General features: G+C 38.1%; 1 protein-coding gene and 1 non-coding gene across 2 annotated transcripts in view; one reads left to right on the top strand and one right to left on the bottom strand.

The window, feature by feature from the left end:
• Positions 1–20237, top strand: part of MAGT1 (magnesium transporter 1) — a 61712-nt gene that overhangs the window by 23269 nt on the left and 18206 nt on the right. Inside the window, exons 4-6 of the mRNA XM_047076258.1 lie at positions 17744–17884; positions 18928–19068; positions 20003–20092. Of these exons, the coding sequence (XP_046932214.1) occupies positions 17744–17884; positions 18928–19068; positions 20003–20092 (372 nt within the window). The remainder of the gene's footprint in view (positions 1–17743; positions 17885–18927; positions 19069–20002; positions 20093–20237) is intronic.
• LOC124509706 (U6 spliceosomal RNA) lies at positions 3–106 on the bottom strand. Its single transcript, XR_006961486.1, has one exon. It is a non-coding gene; the product is annotated as a U6 spliceosomal RNA (small nuclear RNA).

The following is a 20237-nucleotide window of genomic DNA, read 5'->3' as shown; positions in this document are numbered from 1 at the left end:
TCTTAAACATGGAATGCTTCATGAATTTGTCATCCTTGTGCAGGGGCCCTGCTAATATTCTCTGTATCATTCTAATTATAGTACTGACCAGTTTTAACTCTACAGTTTATCAAGTAATTTTTTAAATCACAGTGTGAATACCACCATTGTGCCACCATTATGTAATAGTGAAGTTCTTAGTAGAACTAGGTACCTGTCTACCCTCTTGCTTCCTGACTTAGTGGAAAATCTCTTTGTTCCTGTTCAAAGCTTAACCCTTTTCCTGTGCTTTGAATCCCATACCCATTAGCTCTATTAATCATGACCTCTTGCACCTGTATTTTTTTCACCTGTATTTTTTTTTTTAATTTTTTTTTTCAACGTTTATTTATTTTTTGGGACAGAGAGAGACAGAGCATGAACGGGGGAGGGGCAGAGAGAGAGGGAGACACAGAATCAGAAACAGGCTCCAGGCTCTGAGCCATCAGCCCAGAGCCCGACGCGGGGCTCGAACTCACGGACCGCAAGATCGTGACCTGGCTGAAGTCGGACGCTTAACCGACTGCGCCACCCAGGCGCCCCACACCTGTATTTTTTAAAAAAAGTTTTTAAAGTTTATTTATTTTGAGAGACAGAGTGGAGGAGGGGCAGAGAGAGAGGGAGAGAGAGAATCCCAGGCAGGCTCCATGCTTCCAGTGCGGAGCCTGATCCAGGGCTTAAACTCCCAAACCATGAGATCATGACCTGAGCCAAAACCAAGAGTTGGACACTTAACCGACTGAACCACCTAGGCATTCCAGCACCTGTACTTTTTAAAATTAAGACTTAAAAAAAGTTTTTTTAGGGGCGCCTGGGTGGCTCAGTCGGTTAAGCAGCCGACTTCGGCTCAGGTCACGATCTCATGTTCCGTGAGTTCGAGCCCCGCGTCAGGCTCTGTGCTGACAGCTCAGAGCCTGGAGCCTGTTTCAGAATCTGTGTCTCCCTCTCTCTCGGACCCTCCCCCGTTCATGCTTTGTCTCTCTCTGTCTCAAAAATAAATAAACGTTAAAAAAAATTTAAAAAAAAGTTTTTTCAATGTTTTATTTATTCTCGAGAGAGAGAGAGACAGACAGAGAGACAGAGCATGAGTGAGGGAGGGGCAGAGTGAGAGAGGAACACAGAATTTGAAGCAGGTTCCAGGCTCTGAGCTGTTAGCACAGAGAGCCTGATGCCAGGCTAGAACTCACAAGCCATGAGATCATGACCTGAGCCAAAGTCAGACGCCCAACCAAGTGAGCCACCCAGGCACCCCAAGGCTGTTTTAAGAGCAGCTTAAGGTTCACAAAAGAATTGAGGGGCAGATAAGGAGATTTCCCTTATATCCCCTCCCCTCACACATGGGTAGCCTCTCTCATTGTCAACATTCCCCACCAGAGTAGTACATTTGTTATAGTTGATGAACCTGCATTGACACATCATAAACACCCAAAATACATAGTTTACATCAGGATTCACTCATGATCTTGTACATTCTATTGGCTTAGACAAATGTATAGTGATATGTATCCATCAGTATGGTATTATAAAGAGTATTTTCACTGCCCTAATAATCCTCCGTACTCTGCCAATTCATCCCTCCCCCCATCCCTTGGTAACTACTGATGTTTTTACCATTTCCATATTTTGCCTTTTCCAGAATGTCATATAACTAGAATCATACAGTATGTAAACTTTTCAGATTGACTTCTTTTACCTAGTAATATGTATTTAAAGTTTCTCCATGTCTTTTCATGGCTCGATAGTTCATTTCTTTATAGTGCTCATAGTGCTCATAGTGCTCATAGAATAATATTCTATTGTCTGGATGTACCAGAGTTTCTTTATTCATTCATGTATTGAAAGACATCTTAATTGCCTCCAGGTTTTAGCAATTAAGAATAAAACTCCTGTAAACATCCATGTGCAGGTTTTTGTACAGACATTAAGTTTTCAGCTCCTTTGGGTAAATATCAAGGAGTGTGATTGCTGGATCATATGGTAAGAACATGCTTAGTTTTGTAAGAAACTGCCAGTCTTTCAAAGTGGCTGTATCATTTTTCATTTCTGACAGCAATAAATGAGAGTCTCCATTGTTCCACATAGTCATCAGTATTTGGTGTTGTCAAGTGTTCTGAATTTTGGCCATTCTAATAGTTGTATAGTGGTATCTTACTGTTTTAATTTGCATTTCCCTGATGACATATCATGTAGAACATCTTTTCAAATGTTTATTTGCCATTCATACATCTTCTTTGATAAGGACTTTGGCCCATTTTTTCTTAAAGTAGGCTTCATGACCCATATGGAGCCCAATGTGGGGCTTCAACTCATGACCCTGAGATCAAGACCTGACCTGAGATTGAGTCAGAAGCTGAACTAAGTGATCCGGGTGTGCCATGGCCCATTTTTAAATCGGCTCATTTGTTCTCTTATTGTTGAATTTTAAGAGTTCTTTGTATATCTTAGAGAACAGTCATTTATCAGATGAGTGTATTGCAAATTTTTTTCTCCCAATCTGTGTGTCATCTTGTTTTCTGGACTCTTTTTCACCAAGCAGAAGATTTTAATTTTAATGAAGTACAATTTATGAGTTATATCCATCATAGATAATGTCTTTGGTGTCATATCTAAGAAGTCATCACTATATCCACGGTCATGTAGGTTTTCTCCTATGTTACCTTCTAGGAGTTTTATATTTTTTCCTTTTACATTTAGGCCTTTGATCCATTTTTAATTAATTTTTGTGAAAAGCATAAAGTCCACGTTTAGATTAGGTGGATTATTAATTTATTTTGCTCATGGACATCCAGTTGTTTTAACACCATTTGTTGAAAAGACTGTCCTTTCTCCTTGTAACTGCCTTTCTCTTTTGTCAAAGATCAGTTTTATGTGGGTCTATTTCTGGGCTCTCTGTTCTGTGCCATTGATCTATGTGCTTTTTGGCTAATACAACAGTCTTGATTACCATAGCTTGAAGCTGAGTAGTGACAGTCCTCCAAATTTGTTCTCCTTCAACATTGTGTTGGTTATTCTGAGTCTTTTTTGTCTCCATATAAACATTAGAATAACTTTGTCAATATCCACAAAATTAATTGCTGGGATTTTGACTGAGACTGTATTGAATCCATAGATGAAGTTGGGAAGACATTTTGACAATATTGAGTCTTCCTATCCATGAACATGAAATATCTCTCCATTTTGCTAGTTCTTCTTTGATTTCTTTCATCAGAGTTTTGTAGTTTTCCTCATATTGGTTTTGTACATATTTTGTTAGATTTATACTTAAATATTTCATTGGGGGATGCTAATATAAATGGTAGTTTTTAATTTTTTAATATTTTATTATCTTTTAATTTTTTTAATGTTTTTATTTTTGAGAGAGAGAGAGAGAGAGAGAGAGAGAGAGAAAGAGTGAGAGTGAGGGAGGGACAGAGAGAAAGGGAGACATAGAATCCAAGGCAGGCTTCTGGGTCTGAGCTGTCAGCACAGAGCCTGATGCGGGGCTTGAACTCATGAACTGTGAGATTATGTTCTGAGCCAAAGTCAGACGCTCAACCAACTGAGCCACCCAGGCGCCCATTTCATTTATTTTTGAGAGAGAGAGAGAGAGAGAGCAAGTGGGTCAGAGACAGGGGGACAGAGGATTCAAAGCAGGCTCTGCACTGACAGCAGTGAGCCCAATGTGGGGCTCAAACCTGTGAATTGTGAGATCTTGACCTGAGCCAAACTCGGATGCTCAAACCAACGAGTCACCTAGGCTCCCCTTTAATATTTCTTTAATGTTTATTTTATTTTTGAGAGAGACAGAGAGAGAGAGAAAGAGCATAAGCAAGGGAGTAAAAAGAGGGAGACACAGAATCCAAAGCAGGCTCCAGGCTCAGAGCTGTCAGCGCAGAGCCCAATGCGGGGCTTGAGCCCATGAACTGTGAGATCATTATGTGAGCCGAAGTCAGATACTTAACTGACTGAGCCACCCAGGTACCCTGTATTGTTTTTTATGTCAAATTTCTCTTGTTCATTGCTGGTATATATGGAAGCAGTTGACTTTTGTATATTAAACTTGTAATCTGCAACCTTTCTGTAATCGATTATTAGTTACAGGAGTTATTTTGGTCGATTCTTTTGGATCTTCTACATAGATGATCCTGTCATCCATAAACAAAGACAATTTTTTCCTTCCTTCCCAATCTATATGCCTTTTATTTCCTCTTTTATCTTATTGCATTATTGCATTAGTTAGAACTTCTAGGATGATGTTGAAAAGGATTGGTTACAAAGGCCATTCTTGTACCTAATCTTACTAGGAAAGCTTTGAGTTTCTCATCATTAAGTATAATGTTATGGCACAAAAACAGACACTCAGATCAATGGAACAGAAGAGGGAACCCTGAAATGGACCCATAAATATATGGCCAACTAACCTTTAACAAAGCAGGAAAGAATAGCCAATGGAATAAAGACAGTCTCTTCAGCAAGTGGTGCTGGGAAAACTAGACAGCGACATGCAAAAGAATGAACCTGGACCACTTTTTTACACCATACACAAAAATAAACTCAAAATGGATGAAAGACCTCAATGTAAGACAGGAAGCCATCAAAATATTCAAGGAAAAAGCAGGCAAAAAACTCTTTGATCTTGGCCACAGTATCTTCTTACTCAACACATATCTGGAGGCAAGGGAAACAAAAGCAAAAATGAACTATTGGGACCTCATCAAAATAAAAATTAGTGAGAGAAAGACAAATATATTGACTTCACTCATATGAGGACTTTAAAAGACAAAACAGATGAACATAAGGGAAGGTAAACAAAACTAATATAAAAACAGGGAGGAGGACAAAGTGTAAGAGACTCATGGAGAACAAACAGAGGGTACTGGAGGGGTTGTGGGAGCAGGGATGGGCTAGATGGGTAATATACTCCTGAAATCATTATTGCACTATATGCTAACTAATTTGGATGTAAATTAAAAAAAAAAATGGGCGCCTGGGTGGCTCAGTCAGTTAAGCATCTGACTTTAGCTCGGTCATGATCTCACAGTTTGAGATTTCGAGCCCCGCGTCAGCCTCTGTGCTGACAGCTCAGAGCCTGGAGCCTACTTCAGATTCTCTCTCTCTCTCTCTCTCTCTCTCTCTCTCTCAAAAATAAATGAACATTAAAAAAAGATTAAAAAAATAAAATTAATAAAAAAATGTAACATTATCAGAAGGAAAAAAAAGTATAATGTTATTTGTAGGATTTTTGTAGGCATTTTTATCAAGTTGAGGAAGCTCCCCTCTAAGTTTACTAAGAGATTTTATCATGAATAAGTTTGTTTTTTTTTTTATATATATATGAAATTTATTGACAAATTGGTTTCCATACAACACCCAGTGCTCATCCCAAAAGGTGCCCTCCTCAATACCCATCACCCACCCTCCCCTCCCTCCCACCCCCCCATCAACCCTCAGTTTGTTCTCAGTTTTTAACAGTCTCTTATGCTTTGGCTCTCTCCCACTCTAACCTCTTTTTTTTTTTTTTCCTTCCCCTCCCCCATGGGTTCCTGTTAAGTTTCTCAGGATCCACATAAGAGTGAAACCATATGGTATCTGTCTTTCTCTGTATGGCTTATTTCACTTAGCATTACACTCTCTAGTTCCATCCACGTTGCTACAAAAGGCCATATTTCATTTTTTCTCATTGCCACGTAGTATTCCATTGTGTATATATACCACAATTTCTTTATCCATTCATCAGTTGATGGACATTTAGGCTCTTTCCATAATTTGGCTATTGTTGAGAGTGCTGCTATGAACATTGGGGTACAAGTGCCCCTATGCATCAGTACTCCTGTATCCCTTGGATAAATTCCTAGCAGTGCTATTGCTGGGTCATAGGGTAGGTCTATTTTTAATTTTCTGAGGAACCTCCACACTGCTTTCCAGAGCGGCTGCACCAATTTGCATTCCCACCAACAGTGCAAGAGGGTTCCCGTTTCTCCACATCCTCGCCAGCATCTATAGTCTCCTGATTTGTTCATTTTGGCCACTCTGACTGGCGTGAGGTGATACCTGAGTGTGGTTTTGATTTGTATTTCCCTGATAAGGAGCGACGCTGAACATCTTTTCATGTGCCTGTTGGCCATCCGGATGTCTTCTTTAGAGAAGTGTCTATTCATGTTTTCTGCCCATTTCTTCACTGGGTTATTTGTTTTTCGGGTGTGGAGTTTGGTGAGCTCTTTATAGATTTTAGATACTAGCCCTTTGTCCAATATGTCATTTGCAAATATCTTTTCCCATTCCGTTGGTTGCCTTTTAGTTTTGTTGGTTGTTTCCTTTGCTGTGCAGAAGCTTTTTATCTTCATAAGGTCCCAGTAATTCACTTTTGCTTTTAATTCCCTTGCCTTTGGGGATGTGTCGAGTAAGAGATTGCTACGGCTGAGGTCAGAGAGGTCTTTTCCTGCTTTCTCCTCTAAGGTTCTGATGGTTTCCTGTCTCACATTTAGGTCCTTTATCCATTTTGAGTTTATTTTTGTAAATGGTGTGAGAAAGTGGTCTAGTTTCAACCTTCTGCATGTTGCTGTCCAGTTCTCCCAGCACCATTTGTTAAAGAGGCTGTCTTTTTTCCATTGGATGTTCTTTCCTGCTTTGTCAAAGATGAGTTGGCCATACGTTTGTGGGTCTAGTTCTGGGGTTTCTATTCTATTCCATTGGTCTGTGTGTCTGTTTTTGTGCCAATACCATGCTGTCTTGATGATGACAGCTTTGTAGTAGAGGCTAAAGTCTGGGATTGTGATGCCTCCTGCTTTGGTCTTCTTCTTCAAAATTCCTTTGGCTATTCGGGGCCTTTTGTGGTTCCATATGAATTTTAGGATTGCTTGTTCTAATTTCGAGAAGAATGCTGGTGCAATTTTGATTGGGATTGCATTGAGTGTGTAGATAGCTTTGGGTAGTATTGACATTTTGACAATATTTATTTTTCCAATCCATGAGCAGGGAATGTCTTTCCATTTCTTTAAATCTTCTTCAATTACCTTCATAAGCTTTCTATAGTTTTCAGCATACAGATCCTTTACATCTTTGGTTAGATTTATTCCTAGGTATTTTATGCTTCTTGGTGCAATTGTGAATGGGATCAGTTTCTTTATTTGTCTTTCTGTTGCTTCATTGTTAGTGTATAAGAATGCAACTGATTTCTGTACATTGATTTTGTATCCTGCCACTTTGCTGAATTCATGTATCAGTTCTAGCAGACTTTTGGTGGAGTCTATCGGATTTTCCATGTATAATATCATGTCATCTGCAAAAAGCGAAAGCTTGACTTCATCTTTGCCAATTTTGATGCCTTTGATTTCCTTTTGTTGTCTGATTGCTGATGCTAGAACTTCCAGCACTATGTTAAACAACAGCGGTGAGAGTGGGCATCCCTGTCGTGTTCCTGATCTCAGGGAAAAAGCTCTCAGTTTTTCCCTGTTGAGGATGATGTTAGCTGTGGGCTTTTCATAAATGGCTTTTATGATCTTTAAGTATGTTCCTTCTATCCCGACTTTCTGAAGGGTTTTTATTAAGAAAGGGTGCTGGATTTTGTCAAAGGCCTTTTCTGCATCGATTGACAGGATCATATGGTTCTTCTCTTTTTTTTTGTTAATGTGATGTATCACGTTGATTGATTTGCGAATGTTGAACCAGCCCTGCATCCCAGGAATGAATCCCACTTGATCATGGTGAATAATTCTTTTTATATGCTGTTGAATTCGATTTGCTAGTATCTTATTGAGAATTTTGGCATCCATATTCATCAGGGTATCATGAATAAGTTTGGATTTTGTCAAATGCTTTTCCTGTATCTATTGATAAGATCATGTGATTCTTTTTAGCCTATTGTTATGATAAATTGCATTAATTATTTTTTATTTTAATTTCAATATAGTTAACATACACTGTTATATTAGTTTCAGGTGTGCAATATAGTGATTCAGCAATTCCATACAACACCCAGTGCTTTTGACAAGTCTACTCCTTAGTTTCCGTCACCTATTCCACCCATCCCCCACACCCACCACCCCTCTGGTAACCATCAGTTTGTTCTCTATAGTTAAGAGTCTGTTTCTTGGTTTGTCTCTCTTTTTTTCCTTTGCTCATTTGTTTTGTTTCTTGAGTGAAATCATATGATATTTGTCTTTGTCTGAATGATTTATTTCACTTACATTATGCTCTCTCACTCCATTCGTGTCATTGCAACTGACAAGATTTCATTCATTTATATGGCTGAATAATATTCCAATGTGTGTGTGTGTGTGTGTGTGTGTGTGTGTACCATATATATATACCACATCTTCTTCATCCATTTGTCTATTAGTTGGACCCTTGGGCTGCTTCAATAACTTGGCTGTTGTGAATAATGCTGCCAAAGACATAGGGGCACTTGTGTCCCTTTGAATTGGTATTTTTGTATTTTTTGGGTAAATACCCAGTAGTGCAGTTATTGGATTATAGCGTAGTTCTATTTTTAACTTTTTTAGGAATCTCCATACTGTTTTTCACAGTGGCTGTACCAATTTGCACTCCCATTAACAGTGCAGGAGGATTCCTTTCTCTCCAAATCCTCACCAATACTTGTTGTTTCTTTGTATTAATTAATTTTTGAATATTGAACCACCCTTGCATACTTGGTTTAAATTTTTCTTGGTTGTGGTGTATAATTCTTTGTGTACATTAATGATTTAATTTGTTCATATATTTTTTTATGTTTATTTATTTTGAGAGAGAGAGACAGAGCGTGAGTGGTGGAGGGGCAGAAAGAGAGGGGGAGACACAGAATCAGAAGCTGGCTCCAGTCTCCGAGCTGTCAGCACAGAGCCCGATGCGGGGCTTGAACTCACAAACTGCAAGATCATGACCTGAGCTGAAGTCAGACCTTAACCAACTGAGCCACCCAGGCGCCCCAATTTGTTCATATTTTGGTTAGAGTTCTTGTATCCATGTTCATGAGAGACATTGATGTGTGGTTTTCTTATAATATCTTTGTTTTGGGTATGAAGATAAAAGATATGCTTTATCTTCTGAAAGAGATTGTAGAAATTGGTATAATTTCTTCTTTATATGTTTGGTAGAATTCACCGTTGAACTCATCTGAACCTGGTGCTATTTTGGAAGGTTATTATTATCGATTCCATTTCCTTAATAGGTATGAGCCTATTCAGATTGTTTATTTTTTGTGTGTGAGTTTTGGCAAATTATGTCTTTCAAAGAACTGGTCCATTGCATATAGGTTATCAAATTTGTTGATAGTTTTTTTTACTATCCTTTTAATGTCCATAGGATCTGTAGTGATAATCTCTCTTTCATATCTTAGTATTATGTGTCTTCTCTCTTTTTTTTTTTTTTTGAGAGAGAGAGAGAGGGCACAGTGAGCGAAGTACAGAGAGAGGGGGAAAGAGAGAGAGATAAGCAGGGCTCACCTGAAGTGGGGCTCATGATTTTTTTTTTTTTTTTTTTTTTTTTTTACCCAGAGTGGGGCACAAGCTCACTGGATGCGGGACTCAAACTCACGAACTGTGAGATCATGACCTGAGCCGAAGTCAGATGCTTAACTGACTGAGCCACCCAGGCACCCTCTCGTTTTTTCTTAATTTGGCCAGACACTTATCTATTTCTTTGATCTCTTCAAAGAACAAGCTTTTGGTTTCATTGATTTTTCTCTATTGACTATTTTGAATTTCATTGGTTTTGAAACCAATTCTTTTAATCTATTTTCTTCTACTAAATTTGGATTTAATTTGCTCTTCTTTGTTTGGTTTTGTAAAGGGGAAACTTAGATTATTGGTTTTAGATATTTTTTCTCATTATACATTCAATGTTATAAATTTTCCTCTAACCATTGTTTTTGCTCTATCCCACAGATTTTGGTAAGTTGTGTTTCCATTTTCATTTAGTTCAAAATATTTTTTAAAGTTTATCTATTTGAGACAGACAGAGACAGCACAAGCAGGGAAATGACAGAGAGAGGTTAGAGAATCCCACGCACACTCCATGCTGCTAGTGCAGAGCCCAACCTGTGAGACATGACCTGAGCCAAAACCAAGAGTTGGACACTTAACCGACTGAGCCGCCCAGGCACCCCTAGTTCAAAATATTTTTATATTTTTCTTGAGATTTCTTCTTTGACCAAGTGTTAATTAGAAATGTATCATTTAATTTTCACATATTTGGGGATTTTCTAGTTCTTTTTCTGTTATTGATTTCTAGTTTAATTACATTGTTGTCTAAGGGCAAACATTGTATGATTTATACTCTTTAAATTTGTTAGGGTGTGTTTTATAGCCCAGAATGTGGTCTGTCTTGGTGAGTGATCCATGTGAGCTTGAGAAGAATGTATATTTTCCTTTTTTGGATGAAGTAGTCTATAGATGTCAATTATATCCAGTTGATTGATGATGTCTGCCTTAATGCCCCTTACCCATTTAGCTCATCCCCCCACCCACAGCCACTCCAGCAACCCTCAGTTTGTTTTCTGTATTTAAGAGTCTCTTATGTTTTGTCCCCCTCCCTGTTTTTATATTATTTTTGTTTCCCTTCCCTTATGTTCATCTGTTTGGGATCTTAAATTCCACATAATGAGTGCAGTTATCTGATATTTGTCTTTCTCTGACTGACTTCGCTTAGCACAATACCCTCTAATTCCATCCACATTGTTGCAAATGGCAAGATTTCATTCTTTTTAATTGCCGAGCAATACTCCATTGTAAATATGTATCACATCTTTATCCATTCATCTGTCGATGGACATCTGGGCTCTTTCCATACTTTGGCTATCATCAATAGCGCTGCTATAAACATTGCGGTGTATGTGCCCCTTTGAAACAGCACACCTATAGCCCTCCGATACATACCTAGTAGTGCCAATTGCTGGGTTGTAGGGTAGTTCTATTTTTAACTTTTTGAGGCACTTCCATACTGCCTTCCAGAGTGGCTGCACCAGTTTGCATTCCCATAGTTTGGGAAAATTCTCAATCATTACTGTTTTAAATATTTTTTTCTGTTCCTTTCTTCTTCTTCTTCTGGTATTCCCATTGTGTGTATGTTACATCTTTTGTAGTAGTTGACCTATAGTCCTTGGATATTCTGTTCTGTTCTTTTTAGTTTTTATTCTCTGCTTTTCAGTTTTCAAGGATTCTGTTCATATATCCTCTAGCTTAGAGATTTTTTTTCTCAGCCATGTCTAGTGTACTAATAAGCTCATCAAAGGCGTTTTTCTTTCTGTTATAGTGTTTTTCATCTCTAGCAATTCTTTTTGGTTCTTTCTTAGGATTTCTATCTCCCTGCTTACATTGCCCAAATGTTTTTACATGCTGTCTAATTTATCCATTAGAGTTATTAGCATATTAATCATAGATTTAAAAAATGCCCTGTCTGATAATTCCACCATCCTTGCCATGTCTAGTTATGATACTTGACTCTGTGTCTTCAAATTGTGTTTTTTTTTTTATTTTAACTTTTGGTATGCCTTGTAATTTTTTCTTCATACCATACATGATGTACTGGTTAAAATGAGCTGTGGTAAAGTGGCCTTTAGTAATGTGGTGGTGAGGAGGAATGGGTACATTTTATGGTCCTATGGTTAGGTCTCAGTCTTTTAGTGAGACTGTACCCCCTGGACTATGAACTTCACAAGAGTTTTTCAGGTTTTTTTCTCCCCTGTTAGGGGGCAGAATGGCATCTTCTTTCATTTGAACTAATACAGTAGCCTTTCAAATGGTTCACTTACCATCCATATAGTACTCTATCCCTATTACCTGCTATAACAGTTTCCAGAGGTTTTTCAGGAGAGTATTAGTAAGAATCATTGGGAAAAATTAGATTTGGGAAACTTGAAGGTAAACAAAATTAAATTTTATTTTTGACTTCAGTGTATCATGAACTATAAAGGATCTGAGGGATTTACTCTATTTACAATTGTGCTAATAAGTTAGCCTGCCATGGGTTCATAGATATTGGCAGAAAAAATGATACTCCTGGGTCAGAGTTAAAGAACTTTATTTATTTATTTTTGAATTTTTTTAATGTTTATTTTTTTTTTTAATTTTTTTTTCAACGTTTATTTATTTTGGGGACAGAGAGAGACAGAGCATGAACGGGGGAGGGGCAGAGAGAGAGGGAGACACAGAATCAGAAACAGGCTCCAGGCTCTGAGCCATCAGCCCAGAGCCTGACGCGGGGCTCGAACTCCCGGACCGCGAGATCGTGACCTGGCTGAAGTCGGACGCTTAACCGACTGCGCCACCCAGGCGCCCCTAATGTTTATTTATTTTTGAGAGAGAGACAGAGCATGAGTGAGGGAGGGGGCTGAGGGAGAGAGGGAGACACAAAATTCAAAGCAGGCTCCAGGCTCTGAGCTGTCAGCACAGACCCCAACATGGGGTTCGAACTCACTAGCAATGAGATCATGACCTGAGCCGAAGTCAGATGCTTAACCAACTGAACCACACAGGCACCTCAGGACTTTATTATTCACAGCAACAATGGTCTCTAAATTATCTCCAAAGCACTTTCTTGTACTGTTTCTCCAAGCCCCACTTCCCATGGGACAATGCAGAGAAGGCCAGTGGTTTGCATTATGGGAGAATATCTCCAAGCTTTGGGAAACCCAGATCTTCTATAAGGGTAGAAAGCATGCATGTTCTTTGCTTTGGAGGGGGTCTATCTCTGAGTTTTAAGGGTATACAAATATGCTTGGGCAAATCATCCACAACAAAGGCAGTCAGGTCCTCTGCATGCAATGTATACAGAAACACAAGAAACCTATGAGAATTGTCTCCGAACACAGTCTCATAGACTTTAACATGCTGATATGTTACTCTTTCAGTTCCAACAGTGGGCTGTGATATGCAGAATTTCCCAAATTATTGGACTGTTTAATGGAGGATTTTGGTTAGATTCTATGGAACATACTTTTGGAAATAGTGGCATATAGACTAAAGCCAAAATTCCTTAGTCTTCCATTCATGCCCTCTTTACTCTAAACACATAACTACCTTTCTCATATTTATATTATGTCATACCCTGTCTTGTTTCAGCATCGTTGTTTGCTTCCTACAACATGAAATATCCTTGCTCCCTTTTTCTCCCCTCTTAAAATTCTATTTACCCTTAAAGCCTCATTTCAGATACTCCCTTGCAGCCTTTTCAAATCCTCCAGATGAAATGTAAGTCACCCCTTTTCTTGTGTCGCCATACTATCTTCCTTATATTTCTATCCTACGTGTATCCACATTCTACATTTTAGTAGAATTAGTCCTAGAGTTGTTTGACAGTCCCCCTTAGAATATAGTTACTTACTTAAGAGCAGACCCAACATCCTGTAGCTATTGTATTAATCACATAATAGATGTCCAATAAGTAGTAAATAGCTTAATGTTCCCATTTTAAAGTATGTCATTGTGTCATTCTAGTCACAGATCAATAACTCAAAATTAGTACATTTATAAAATGCTATAACCTAAAAGATTGGTGCATTTAGGCTTTATTAGAGCAAAGGAAACAATCTCTAGAGTTTAAGAAATTGCTTTCTAATTGTCTACTATTCAAGCTGGGATTGTTTTAGAAATTAAAAATTGTAATTCCATTTATTTTAACAATATACACAAAGACTTTTTGTTAGTGATTTGTAAAGATACAAAACTAATTTTCTTTTACATCACATAGCTTTCATATTGATGCTCATTTTATATTTTTATTATTTTTTTTGATGCTCATTTTAGGGCTATATTTAGAGTTGGTGGTATAAGGATAGAAGTATGTCCATCTGTGGAAGAAATTTAAATCTTTCTCCAAATAGTAGTGTCACTTGCCACTATAAGTGGGAAAATATATATAACATATAATGTACTATCTTTACCAATCTTAAATGTACTGTTCAATAGTGTTAAATAACACATTGTTGTGCAACTGATCTCCAGAAGTGTTTTCATTTTGTAAAACTGAAATTCTTTACATATTAAATAATTCCCTATTCCCTCTTGCCCAGCTCCTGACAACTACCATTCTTTCTATTTTCAGTCACTTTGAATTTGACTACTGTATGTACCTCACGTAAATGTAATCATACAGTATTTGTCTTTTTGTAATAAGCTGTATTTCACTCAGCATTATGTCCTCAAAGTTTATACATGTTGTAGCATGTGTCAGAATTTTTTTTCTTTTTTGATGCTGACTGATGTTCCATTGTATGTATATAGCATATTTTATTTATGCATTAATCTGGTGATGGACACTTGAGTTGCTTCCATCTTTTGGCTATTGTGAATAATGTTGTTGTGAATAGCTATTGTGAATAATGCTGCTGTGAACGTAAGTGTACAAACATCTCTTCGAGACCCTGATTTCAATTCTTTTAGATATATGCACCTAGAATTGAAATTCCTCTAATGGTAGTTCTATTTTTAGGTTTTTAAGGAACCTTCATACTGTTTTCCATAGTGACTGCACCATTTTGTATTCCCACCAACAGTACACACAGGTTCCAGTTTCTTTACATCCCCAGCAACACTTATTTTCTAGTTGTTTGGTTTGGTTTGGTTTGGTTTGGTTTGGTAGTAGCCATTCTAATGGGCATAGTTTCATTATAGTTTTGATTTATCTTTCCCTAATGATTAGTGATATAGAGCATCTTTTCATGTGTTTGTTGCCCAGTTGTTTCTCTTTTTTGGACAAACATCTGTTCAAATCCTGTGCCCAGTTTTTTTTTTTTCTCTGCCCAGTTTTTAATGTGTTTGGGTTTTTTGTTGTTGACTTGTAGTTCTTTGTATATTGTAGGTATTAACCTTTTATCAGATAATATGATTTGCAGATATTTTCTCCCATTCTGTAGATTGCCTTTTCACTCTATCGATTGTGTCTTTGGTCTACAAGATATTTTAAAAGGGGTGATTTGGCATAAAGATGTTATACTACTATTTATGGAAATACAAGTTACAATAATGGTGATGTATAATGTTTACCTATTATATGAGGTTTTGACAAGACTTTGCAGAAATAGATAGATACCTTCCTACATTGGTGGGTAAAAGTGTAAATTGGTACAGCCACTTTGGAAAGCGAATGGACTGTATGCATTTTAATTTAAAACTTTTCTATCCTGTGACCTAACAAGTCCATTTCTATAGAAAACCTCTCACAAGTATACAGGGAGGTAAGTATATGGCTGTTCATTGCAAAATTATGTATAATTGGAAAAAAAACTAAAAGTTTAACAATAGCATAGTTACTTAATAATCTATAAGAGTGAGGTTGAGGGGCACCTGGTTTCAGTTTGGGTCATGGTCTCACAGTTTGTGAGTTCAAGTCCCATATCAGACTCCATGCTGGCAGTGCAGAACCTGCTTGGATTCTCTCTCTCTCTCCCTCTCTCTCTGCGCTCCCCCCCCCCACGCTCATGCTCTTAATTTCTCTCTCTCAAAATAAATAAACTTAAAAAAAAAAAAGAAAGGCCAGCACTGCTCCCCCGGGGCGGCACGGGACAAGGGCTACCTGGAAGGCGCTTATCTTGGTTCTGGGGAGAGTTTGATTTTGCATGGGACAGAGGCACATGCAGGTATGGCTGTAAACTTAATTCCCAGCCCCGTTCAAGCCTTGCGCTGGCTGGGTGGTGGGGTGGCTGGGTGCTGGCTGCATGGCAAAAGGCAGGTCGCGTCTCTCTGTTTGCCCCTGAAAGAGAGGTAGCTGCATCTCAGTCTCCTTAACGTGCCACCTGACTTGAGGACCCTGCAAGTCAAAGCATATACTGGGTGACGACGGCTCTACGCCCAGGTCACGGCTGGGCTTTTTTGCCAGGTTCTTGCCAGAAAGGGTTTGGGTTTCATTGATCCACCAGTAAATACGGGCTTGTGCTGAAGTTTGCTCCCTTGCCAATTTAAGTACATTTCTTAATTTTGTTACCTGGTACAAAATAGGTGCTTAATAAAACTTGGTTAAAAGAATGAAAAAAAAAAGAAAAAAGAAAGAGGTTGATATATATGTACTATCATGGATAGATCCCTCAAACATGGCTGCACAGAAAGCAAATTGCAGAATATGATAGTTAATATGATACCCTTTGTGTTAAAGTGGACACAAAGCAATATTTGTGTTTTCTGTGGTATACGCACACATATATGAATAAATTCAAAAAGGTTTAGAAATAATAATAGTGGCTGCTAGAATTGTTGGTCCTTATAACCCTGTAAACTTTTTTTAAATTTTATAGAGAAAATAGATTCATATATTACCTGTATTTTTAGACATTTTTTTTTATGAATCCAAAAGTGATATAGTTAACTATTGAATATTTTGGCCTAGGGGTGCCTGGCTGGCTCAGTTGGAAGAGTATGCAACTCTTGATCTCAGGGTCATGAGTTTGAGCTCTGTGTTGGGTGTAGAGATTACATACATACATACATAAAAGTTAAAAAGAAAAAGACTTTGGCCTAAAATTTGGGCAACAGTTTGATGGAGTGAAAACTGTCCAGGGTCTAGTTCTTAGCTTTTCAATTTTTTTTAAGTTTGTTTATTTTTGAGAGAGACAGAGACAGAGCATGAGTAGGGGAGGGGCAGAGAGAGAGGGAGACACAGAATCTGAAGCAGGCTCCAGGCTCCGAGCTGTCAGCACAGAGCCTGATGTGGGGCTCAAGCTCACCCACTGTAAGTTCATGACATGAGCTGAAGTCGGACACTTAACCAACTGAGCCGCCCAGGCGCCCCAAGGTTCTTAGCTTTTCAAATTCAGAAATTGAATTTTAACAATGTAGCCAGAATTTACCTAGTTCTGGAGACTGTGCACACTCACATGGATGTTGGTAAATAAGGGACTAATCTATTAATTCATTAATTTGCCATATTATATTGCCAAGGAGACCAAATAATCATATCGACTAATCACTATACTTTTCTTCCTTATGGGAAAGTCTAAAAAATTACTATTAGAGGGTTCTGTTGTGAGTATAGCATCAAAGCAAGGGAGTTGGATTATTTTATTGGCTGATGTCTTTAAATTATAGTTGTCTTATACAAGCTAATCTCCATTATTGGATTACCTGTTGAGGGACCTGAATGTTTGCATCAGTTGGTCAGCATCTTTTCCCTGGACTTACTCAGACTTTGTATTTTCCACAAATACAGTTATATCACATCAGGAAAGATACAATGCAGATGAGTCAGTCATGGTTTCTTTACCTTAGCAATTCCAATGTTGTCTTCTTTAAGCATACCATCGTCTCATTATAGAGAATAGAAAAATGTGATGCTTATCAGTAAACATTTATGAACCTTTTAGAATTAACTGTTTTTGCATATGACTACCATTTTGATGGTTTTCACTGCAGTGGTATGTATGTATGTATGTATGTATGTATGTATGTATTTCATTGCAGTTTTAGAGCACTGTCTTGTTTTCTCCAGATTGAGAATGTACTCTATTTGGAGCTTAGTCCAGCTACATAAGGCAATTTTAGTTCTCACAAATGTATTATTTTTGCATAATTTCTGAACAGATGAAAATGTTTGTGATATATGAGATTTTCCATTCTAAAGTAGAAAGTATAGACTACTTAGCTAGGAATTCATATTTGGTCAGTAAAGTGTACTAATTAATTAAGGTCACAGGCAGCCTTGGATTTGAATCCTGACTCCACCGCTTACCACTTTCCTTAAGATGCCTAAATTTCAAGAAAATAGTTGCTGTTAAGATTATTTTCTTGATAACTTATATTTTCATGGACTTCTTTTTATTCAGCTAAACATGAATTCAGCTCCAACTTTCATCAACTTTCCTGCAAAAGGGAAACCCAAACGAGGTGATACATATGAGTTGCAGGTGCGTGGTTTTTCAGCTGAACAGATTGCCCGGTGGATTGCTGACAGAACTGATGTCAATGTAAGTTTCCCTACTTTGTAGAAAGTTACTTTGCCATTATCCACTTCAAGTCTTACGGGAGGTCCTAACTGGTCTCCTCCCCATATCACTGAAGTGGTAATAGTTCAGTAGCCACTTCAAAAGTAGCATTTAACAGAATCATCCTGATGAAAGAGTGAAATTATAAAACATCTTCTATCACCTTCTTGAATTCAGTATGGAAACCACTCCTTTGACCTCATTAAGTCCATGGACTATCTAGTGATACTTGGCAAATACATCTTAATCTTTATTTATTTTTGAGAGAGAGACAGCGTGTGAGCAGGGGAGGAGCAGAGAGAGAGAGAGGGAGACACAGAATTGGAAGCAGGCTCCAGGCTCCGAGCTGTCAGCACAGAGCCCAATGCGGGGCTCAAACTCACGAACCGTGAGATCATGACCTGAGCCGAAGTTGGACGCTCAACTGACTGAGCCACCCAGGCACCCCAACTTGGCAAATACATCTTAATCTAAAAGATGTTATGTTGTAAGCAGAATGTTGTACTTATCCCATCCCATTTTAGGATATACTATAGACTATTTTGATTAGGATGAAAAGAAAAGAAGTGTAATTTTTCCTGAAAGAATTTGAAGTAATTTTTAAAAAATTTTTATTGGGGCGCCTGGGTGGCTCGGTCGGTTAAGCATCCAACTTCAGCTTAGGTCATGATCTCACAGTATGTGAGTTTGAGCCCTGCATCGGGCTCTGTGCTGACAGCTCAGAGTCTGGAGCCTGCTTTGGATTCTGTGTCTCCCTCTCTCTCTGCCCTTCCCCCGCTTGTGCTTTGTCTTTCTCTCAAAAATAAATAAACATTAAAAAAATTTTTTTTAACATCCAGTTAGTTAACATACAGTATAATGTTAGTTTCACATGTGAAATATGATTCACCACTTCCATACAACACCCAGTGCTCATCACAACGATAACCACACTAATTTTATTGCTTTCATTTCAAATCAGTTTGACCTATATAATTAACAAATAAATTTCATACTTTAAAACATTTTTCTTTCGTTTCCATTAGATTAGAGTAATTAGACCTCCAAATTATGCTGGTCCTCTTATGTTGGGATTGCTTTTGGCTGTTATTGGTGGACTCGTATATCTTCGAAGAAGCAATATGGAATTTCTCTTCAATAAGACTGGATGGGCTTTTGCAGCCTTGGTAAGTAAATTTAGAACAAAAATTGTTTGCATACAATATAGTATAGTTAGGTAGCATTAAGTTTATTTCTTACCTGTGAGAAGAGATTTTATATGTTTTTATTTCATGCCTTAAAATCAGTTTCTTTCCTCCATTATGTCATTAGGATGGCCAGGGTTTGGAGAAACTCATACTCAGTTTTTATTCACCCCTATGAAAATATGCATTTCTTTTGGAAATGCTCTTTTTTTCTAATTTTCTTTTGTATTAAAAAATTTTTTAATGTTGGGGCACCTGAGTGGCTCAGTCGGTTAGGTGTCCGACTTCAGCTCGGGTTGTGATCTCGTGGTTCGTGAGTTCGAGCCCCGTGTTGGGCTCTGTGCTAATAGCACAGAGCCTGGAGCCTGCTTTGGATTCTGTGTCTCCCTCTCTCTCTGCCCCTCTTCCGCTCTCGCTTGCTCTCTCTCTCTCAAAAAATTTTTTAATTTTTATTTGAGAGAGCACCAGCAGGTGAGGGGCAGAGAGAGAGGGAGAGAAAGAGAGAAGGAGAGAGAGAAAGAATCCCAAGCAGACTCTGGGTTGCCAGCGCAGAGCCTGACATGGGGCTTGAACTCCCAAACTGAACCATGAGATCGTGACCTGAGCGGAAACAAAGAGCCAGACACTCAACCAGACTGAGCCACCCAGGTGCCCCCCTTTGAAAATATTCTAAAAGACTTTTCAGTTTTCAATTGTGAAACTTGTGTCAGCTTATTTATAATTTTAAAATAGGGTTTTCCTTTCAGAATAACTATTATTGGTTCTTGTGAAATACAAGACTTAATCAAAAATCATTTATCTGAAAAAACTTTGTTCACATATTACTTAAGCAGACACACTTTTCATAAACCTGTTAATCAGTGTGGGAGCAGCTGCACCATGTTGTATAAGTATTTCATTATTTTTTGTTTTTTAGTGTTTTGTGCTTGCTATGACATCAGGTCAAATGTGGAACCATATAAGAGGACCACCATATGCTCATAAGAATCCCCACACAGGACATGTGGTAAGGGAAGTCTGGAATTTCTTTCCATTGTATACCAAAGTTAACCTTAATAATTATTTTGTGACATCATTGCCAGGATGTGAAGGACCTAGGTTTAGTTTTTACCTTTTAATTTCTCTGATACTGAGCTTCAATTACTGAAAAG

Source organism: Lynx rufus, unplaced genomic scaffold (genome assembly GCF_022079265.1).
Source record: "Lynx rufus isolate CCGP_SWC_20201006 ecotype Redwood Valley unplaced genomic scaffold, mLynRuf1.p SCAF_14, whole genome shotgun sequence".
Taxonomy (NCBI): domain Eukaryota; kingdom Metazoa; phylum Chordata; class Mammalia; order Carnivora; family Felidae; genus Lynx; species Lynx rufus.
This window is presented reverse-complemented; position numbering and strand designations above follow the sequence as displayed.